This window comes from Triticum dicoccoides, chromosome 5A, assembly GCF_002162155.2.
Source record: "Triticum dicoccoides isolate Atlit2015 ecotype Zavitan chromosome 5A, WEW_v2.0, whole genome shotgun sequence".
In the NCBI taxonomy this organism is placed as follows: Eukaryota; Viridiplantae; Streptophyta; class Magnoliopsida; order Poales; family Poaceae; genus Triticum; species Triticum dicoccoides.
This window is the reverse complement of record NC_041388.1, coordinates 659,512,971-659,520,502: the sequence shown is the minus strand read 5'-3', so window position 1 is coordinate 659,520,502 and position 7,532 is coordinate 659,512,971. Positions and strand designations below refer to the sequence as shown.

The following is a 7,532-nucleotide window of genomic DNA, read 5'->3' as shown; positions in this document are numbered from 1 at the left end:
GCACAGGAATCATTAATGCAACTGTCTGTGAACTATTTTTTTGCTTTCACTACATTTATTAGAAAGACAATAGACATTTCTTGTCTGGGGAAAGTGTCAAGTGCTAGTGGTAGTGCATCATACCCTTTTGATGAAATCACGCCCACTGGAATCAGTGTAAAATGTTTTGTTTGTTGCCATGCTAGTAATGATTTCAGTTGAAAGTTCTTTTCCATTTTCATCGTCGACTGGTATTGGTCCAACCTACGAATAAAAACAATTATTCATAAGATGTTAGAAATATGTAATGGCAGAAAAGAGAAAAGGCGAATGTATTGTCATGCAAAATGTGAAGGCCTTCAAGAAGAAATTAATGCAAGATGCAATGACACCGCACTCACTATGAACTCAGTTTCCACATAGTCCTTTCCCTTGTAAACTCTAGTGATCTGCACGAAGATAAGAAAAGCTATATCAATTATCAAGAATACAAAAAAATACTTTTAGTCGATTAACAAGGAATGAAAAAACAGAATAAAGTCCATATTTTGATACTATCAACCTCACATTTCTTTTACATATACATTTCACCAAGTATTTGCCTGATCTTTGATATACAGAAGATGTTGAATGGACAATATTAAGTCTACCAGATCTAAGGTATATGATAATTCAGAACGAATAGCGCTACTATCAAATTTCCAAACGAATAGCGTCATGTTGCTGTAGCAACAAAGATGTGTGCTAGAAATTCATTGAGAACATGAAGATCAGGAACAAAAAAGAAGCAAGTAAATCCTTATGAATGGTGGTTCAGACAAGCAGTATTCATATGATTAACCTGATATATCCATGGATTAATCTGCTGATGCACTTCATCCAATATGGGCCCACGCAGAATCGTGGGAGGAACCTTGAAGTGGGAAACATATATTCATCAGATCAATAATGCACCTTTTTTTAAGATCCCTTTGATCCATTCAGTATTTTAGAGATACTTTGATCCCTTCTTCATACCTGACCATCAGTTTTGATAGGAACAACGTCCTTAGGGCGAAATATGTACGCTCCAGAAGCCTACAGTCCAGGAAAAAGCAAACAAATGCCAGTGTGAGTAATTGCTAATTTTAAGGTGAAATAGACTATTTGTAGAATCCCTAGTGCACCTGAGGATCATCTCCGCTTCCATCTTGTCCTATGTAATACTTGTACTTCTGCTCGAAATTTGCTTCAACCTTGAAATATGGCAATGATTCTTGAGTACAGGTGATTCTAGATAACAAGCAAAACTAAAAGCGAAATTCAATATCCAATACCAGAATGGACATATGAGCTGCTAGGGAAGATAAGCCTGGATAATCTTAGTGCACAACTTTTGTATTTAAGATGAAAGCAATGCAAGAGGTAAAACCGTTTCAGATTGAAAATAATGCTGGGCGATTAGCAAATCACCTGAGTCTTACTATCGGAGTACTGCGATAATGATCCAGCTGCATCATAGTGAAGTTTCAAACGCCCTTGCCCAACTTGCAGATTCCTACTTTCATTTCCCTGAGAGTTTAGAGTGGATGTCGAAGAGATAGATGCTGAAAAGTATATAATGCAACAGAGAAATGGTCAAACTTTCGAGCAATCCTTTATATTTTGTTGTATATCAAGACGAAAGATATGGAATTCACCTGATCTCTTTCCACTCGAGATAAAGTAAGTGCTAAAACCAAGTGGTGGTACCGAAGCAGGAAAAGCAACCCAAAACTTAGGACTTGCGGCAGGCGATGTGCCCAAGTAAACCTTGACATGTCTGTCCCGTAGGTTCAATGAGACATTAGCTATAGGCAGAAGTTGCGATTCAATTTCTTTTCCCTCAGAATCATGGACAACAATTGAGTCACTCATGACCTATTAATTTTACAAAGAGGCACGTTTAGTTTTCATTCTACAGTATGGGAGTTTCATGGTAGTGGCACTATTTATAAGCACATAGTGTTCATAAACAGAATGGATGGATGGATGAATCAGCAATAAAAGACCAACAAAATATCTTGTTTTTCAGGGAACAAAAATTGCATACTGGTATGCGGAGGACATCCTCTCGTTTCCATCCAAGAGAGTTGTACACAAGAACAACCTGTAACAAAAAGTTGAAAACAACATATTAGATGTTACACGGGTTTACTTTCCAAGAAAGTGTCATGGATTAATTAAAACCTATACAAATTTCATCTTGAAAAGAGCCATGCATGAGTTAAGAACACAACTCACCAAGCTTTTTCCTTGAGATAAGTTCATCTCGGAAGGGGGGCAATAAGTAATGTTCAGGAGAGGACACTGAAAAAAGATCAGTAAACAGTAAATACTAAGTCATTTTTTAACTAAAATGGCAAATTAGTTAGAGAACCTGCAAACCCGACCTGCCCAAACTTTGTCGTTGGGGACGAACAACGAGAATTTGAGCCTGACTCACTCAAGCAACCGAGAGAAGTGGAAACCAGTTCCTCCGCCTGGAAAAGAATCGAACCAAATCAATCCATCAAATCTCAAAAGAAATCATCAAATATGAAATACAGCAATTTTCTCGAGAAGATACTTTCTTATAGCCAATCGATAATCTCTTCGCATAATCATTTGCAACATGTTGCTTCTCTGTTCCTGTAACAGCATCATGATGCTGAGCAAGAGCTAGGGCATCTCCTAAGCTATCTGTTGTGGAACCTGACTTGCTTTTCCCAATGAAGAACTCCAGCTGCCTAGCTGCCTGAAAGTGAAAGCATATTAACCTTTAAGCATGAACGGCACCAAGTGACCAAGACAGTATATCATATGGTGTTGGACATCTAGAGGGAAACATTAAAAGACTAGGTAAAACTACCAAGTAATATCCACTCATCATGCGGACATATCGTTTTAAGGCAGGTCTGCTTGTGAAGTAACCTGTCCAGTATGCATTGGGGTTATCTGCATATCTGATCAAAGAAACACAGCCATATGAATGAGAAGGAACAGAAGTACAAAAGTGAAGTTAATTGTACCAATTATGAATATAAGATAGAACATACGGAAAGAAATCATTTGTCTTTAGAGGCCATGGCTCATTTGTAGAAAATTTTGCATCAGTGTAAATGGAAGGAGTGGAGTACAGAGCATTCACACGGCCATCCTGTGGTATGATCAAACAGAACAAGCATGGTGAGTTATAATGTGTTAATAGCTATCTTAGATAAAATTTCAGCACTATTTACTTATTTACCAAGTTAAAATGCTCAAATAAAATCAACTTGTATCAATAACAAGAAAAGGAAGGCATGGACCATTTTCTTAAGCATTTATGTCCTTATCTAATTATATGACACAAGAAAAAAACCAAATGCATCCCATGAAATGTTCCCATATATTACTGTGAGAAGACTGGAACATTTCAAATGTATTGCATGATCCATAACTGAAACAATCATAATGGTGATAGCTCACGAGGTATGATTAAGTAGTGCTGTGATTATAAGTTTGTGATATAGCTTCGAAGTTACTAAAGAAATACACCCACCGATTCACAATACAAGTAGTTTAGGACATTTACGGCCTTCAAAGTACCATTTTGACCATACTCTTAAATATTTTGTTTCAAACAAGCATAATTATATCTTTAAAAAATATATGTCATGAAGATCTAGTATTGTTCGTCTTATTCTAGGCTCATCCTTTACCTTGTTCACATAATGAATTAATTTGTCCATCTGTCTGAACCAACTTTCTGCGTATTGATATTTGAAGTCTGTTCCCATTGTAAACATGATATGGTTTGTCCTTGTAACATTTGCCTACAAAAAGAAAAGATATAAAGAGTATAGATTACAATGAACACCTGTACTACCAAATAGAACAACACTTTAAGTATGAAATGATGCGGTTTAGATAACGGAAATCTATTTGTAGAACGGTATGTATTTGGCTTATTGGTAGAACCACGTGCGCGCTGTCCGATCGGCCTCACTATCATACTCTCCACAAACCATGCGACTCAGCGGTATGGCGGACACGGGTTTAGGACAGACAGTGTTACCTGTTGGGACGTTTCTGTTGCATCCTTTAAATTTTCAGCATGAAATGCTAAGGTCGAAGTAACATAGAAATCTGAAGCCACATTTTTCAGTGTTAGGTATGAACTTGTGAATGCAACCCAGATGGCCGTTCTAATTAAATAAGAAATTTGTAGTAGACCAATGGATTTTCATCCAATGCATATAACTGGGCAAATTATGCACCAGCGTAAAAGTATGGACATATATGAGACCCTACTGTACCTGTGCCAGCGCTGCAGCAACAAAATCATTCACCCGTTGTTCAACATTGTAATCAAAAAGAAGGGGATCATCCTACATAACAAAAGTAATGAAGAATAGGTTTATTCCTGGTGTTGATTAAATTAACATATCTGAAGTTCTCATCAATTTACCTGGACAACAGGGGAAGTATCATCGACTTCAAAATAAAACTCACCAGGTGGTGGTTCATAATTTTTTGGGAAGATGCCAGCAAAAATCTGAAAAGAAAATGAGCAGATTTCCCGCCATTACATATGAAACATGTTTACCAAACTTTACGAACTTGAAAGTGATTGTTCTGTGAGAAAACTGGCAGGAGTGATGCATACTCATTGACAATAAAGAAACTGTTACAAAATATATATGGTCATGGTTTTTATTTGGAGCATGCCACCTCAGTGCGGTGCAGACCACTCGCAGCGAGAAATACTGCTAAGACCCCATGGGTGCGTCGCACTGCAGGTCTACGCTAGATCATCAGAATGATTCACTGTATGTTACATTATGGAAAAGGAAAATACTACTTACATCAGCTGATGAGCCAAAGGTCTTGGAGCCCCTCCATACAACCTCGAGTTCTTTTGTCCCATTCCTCGTGTCACGATCTTGGTAATCAATCCGGAAAAAATATAAAGCATCAAATCCTACCTGAAAGACGGTAAAATGTGTTACACTAGTATACTTCTTATGCACAGTAGCCATATATCCAATCTAAGGCTGTGAGGTTGGGAACAAGGTTGTATTGTGTCAAGAGCAACAGATGGATCTTGTAGAGAGAACAAGAATAGCAGAGACAAAACAATCACGGCAAGAGAGAAAAGATTTGGGGAAATGGCCACACATTATTTAAGTATAACCTTGAACAAGTACAGGGGATTATCACTCCCTCACAACCTTTCAAATAATTTGCCTTGGGTCCATGCCCTATACAAGAATCTAGTGCTAACGAATAACCTAGTCTTTAATCCATTCTTGCACTCTTAACCGTACTTTGGATGAGATCTTGACCCCTCAGATTGCTAACTATGGCCATACCTAATGGTTATATATTGTCCCCACACATATTCTCCAACTTCTCCTCTAACGAAACTAAAAGTCTCTAAGAGATTAAATTATAGGAATCCCTAGTCATACATCTCCAAGTCCTAATAGGACATGAGTCACCTTTCTCAACTAAATGTTTATGCAGCCATCTCTACGCTGACAAGTCTGACATGTTTGTCAAAACACTGTAGGCGTAGCTGAAAATTCAATGAAGTAACCGAGTTGTGTAAATTATTTAGTTATGTTAGGTGGTCAAGAAGTGCAGTCAATCACTTCACTCTTGAGAGCATAGCCCTTGGCATTCCTATTATACATGCTCTATGAACCAACAGTACCACATCTCAACGTTCAGGTATTACTGTAACCAGTGATGACAGGTAGCCTATCATAATGGTACAGAAGTAAGCATCCTGAGTGTGAAACTCATCTAATCATGCAAATGAGATGTACACGGAAGTAACAGTGTACCATAAGAAAAAAAAAGTCACACAAAATCTGAAAGCATGACATAATAAAATGGATACAGTGAATTACTTCTGCACCAAGCAGGTAAGCCTGAACTGCAGAGTGCCCAAACGGATCGATCTGCCAACCAATCCTCGGAATCTGACCAAACTCCTCCTTGATGAACCTGTGCCCCAGCGTAGTCTGATCGATCATGTCAATGTAGTGCACAGTCGCCTCGTCATGCATGCACATACCCCCATTTCTGAAACATCACAAGGAGTAATATGCCATCAGTCAGTTATAGAACATAGACATGATTGCTAGTGCAGCCTAAAAAGGAAGGTTGTTCAAAGAGCCAGCATACATGAACTCCAACCGTCCGGAACTGACGAGCCCCTTGACCGTATCCTTGATCATGTCGCTCTGCTGCCTCCACCATCTCTGGAAAAACGCCTGCAACCAACCATACATAAATGGTTACTGAAGATAAATCACAGCATAGAACCCAAAACTGAACCCATATTGTAACACCATCAGTTCTATTTGGATGTACAACTGCTGGTCCAGCTCCAATTCTGGAAACAGGCAGCAGGGGACAGAGTTTCCTGTAATACTGACAACTGACAAAAACGAAACTGTTGTGCAGCCACAGAGCAGTTACAGGTAACTGCTGTACATTGCTCTGCAACCTCCCAATTCCACAGCTCCAAGCTCCTCAGATTGCTGGCGGACATGAAAATCTCCTTACCTGCTCGACGTAGATGAACTTGCGGTTCTCGTCCTTGAGCAGCGCCGGCACGAGCGAATCCAGCACGTTCTGAACGCACGCGCCCTGCGACCAAATAGACCAAAATTCTGCTTCAGCGACATCCGAAACCGACGGAGACCGAAAACGTAAATCTACACCAAACCAAGGGCGACAAATCTAGGGGATGGAAAATCCCGGCGAAACTCGGGGGGCGTTTTTTCGAGCGGCGGAATTGGAACCTGGATGGAGTTGTTGGATCCGACGTAGTACTGGTCGACGGTCTTGAGCCAGCCGACGTCGTCGTGGGTGTGGGGGACGACGTGCACGTTCAGCTTCCCGTTGACTACCCCCGCCGACGTGTTGTAGGGGATGTACACCGCCTCGCCGCCGCCGAGCAGGACGGCGGCGGCGGCGGCGAGGAGGAGGAGGGCGAGCCGTACGGGGCCCATGGGCGGCGACGGCGCGGTCGCCGGCGGGCGGGAAGCCTCCCGGGGAGCGAGCGCGATGGGGAGGGCGAGGGGGCGGTGGCGGTCGTCGGGTTGCGAGAGTGACGGCTCCACTGAGTGGCCCGGCCGGCGCGGCGAAGTCGACTATAGCTAAGAGCAGCGGGGGGCGGGCCCACTTGGCGGTGGGAGGGGTCGAGGATGTGCAGGTGGTTGCCCCCTCGCTATGCCACGTCGGCTATCCGAGGTTCTATCCGGTAGGGCGAATTTCAGTGAGGCCCCCCGTCCTCTCGACAATGACAGTTCTTTGCACTCCGACGAGGACATCCCTACCACCGTTGCACCCATGGTCCTGCAATTACAGTGGCAGATGTAGATGATCGTCGGAATAGCTTGTGATTACGGGGAATGTAATAAATCATGTAATGTTCAAATCATTGACTTGTCGCTCACATCATTATCCCTTCTGAGTACATGACTGGGTGCGGGTCCCTAGACACTTGTCCACGAATCCAATATGTACACGCACGTAAGATAGACGGGGACGAATCA

At 41.5% G+C, this 7,532-nt stretch overlaps 1 protein-coding gene across 1 annotated transcript in view; it reads right to left on the bottom strand.

The window, feature by feature from the left end:
- The window catches only part of LOC119303846 (alpha-mannosidase At3g26720-like), a 15,175-nt gene extending 8,059 nt beyond the window's left edge, over positions 1-7,116 (bottom strand). Inside the window, exons 1-21 of the mRNA XM_037580995.1 lie at positions 6,777-7,116; positions 6,538-6,621; positions 6,154-6,242; positions 5,877-6,051; positions 4,827-4,946; positions 4,430-4,516; positions 4,278-4,349; positions 3,681-3,794; positions 3,036-3,136; positions 2,849-2,942; positions 2,567-2,734; positions 2,391-2,480; positions 2,242-2,307; positions 2,051-2,107; positions 1,659-1,878; positions 1,432-1,565; positions 1,146-1,214; positions 997-1,056; positions 821-892; positions 381-428; positions 124-243 (exon numbers count right to left, since the gene is read on the bottom strand). Coding sequence (XP_037436892.1) covers positions 124-243; positions 381-428; positions 821-892; positions 997-1,056; positions 1,146-1,214; positions 1,432-1,565; positions 1,659-1,878; positions 2,051-2,107; positions 2,242-2,307; positions 2,391-2,480; positions 2,567-2,734; positions 2,849-2,942; positions 3,036-3,136; positions 3,681-3,794; positions 4,278-4,349; positions 4,430-4,516; positions 4,827-4,946; positions 5,877-6,051; positions 6,154-6,242; positions 6,538-6,621; positions 6,777-6,986 — 2,250 coding nt within the window. The 5' untranslated portion in view covers positions 6,987-7,116. The remainder of the gene's footprint in view (positions 1-123; positions 244-380; positions 429-820; positions 893-996; positions 1,057-1,145; positions 1,215-1,431; positions 1,566-1,658; positions 1,879-2,050; positions 2,108-2,241; positions 2,308-2,390; positions 2,481-2,566; positions 2,735-2,848; positions 2,943-3,035; positions 3,137-3,680; positions 3,795-4,277; positions 4,350-4,429; positions 4,517-4,826; positions 4,947-5,876; positions 6,052-6,153; positions 6,243-6,537; positions 6,622-6,776) is intronic.
- Positions 7,117-7,532: the final 416 nt, after the last annotated feature.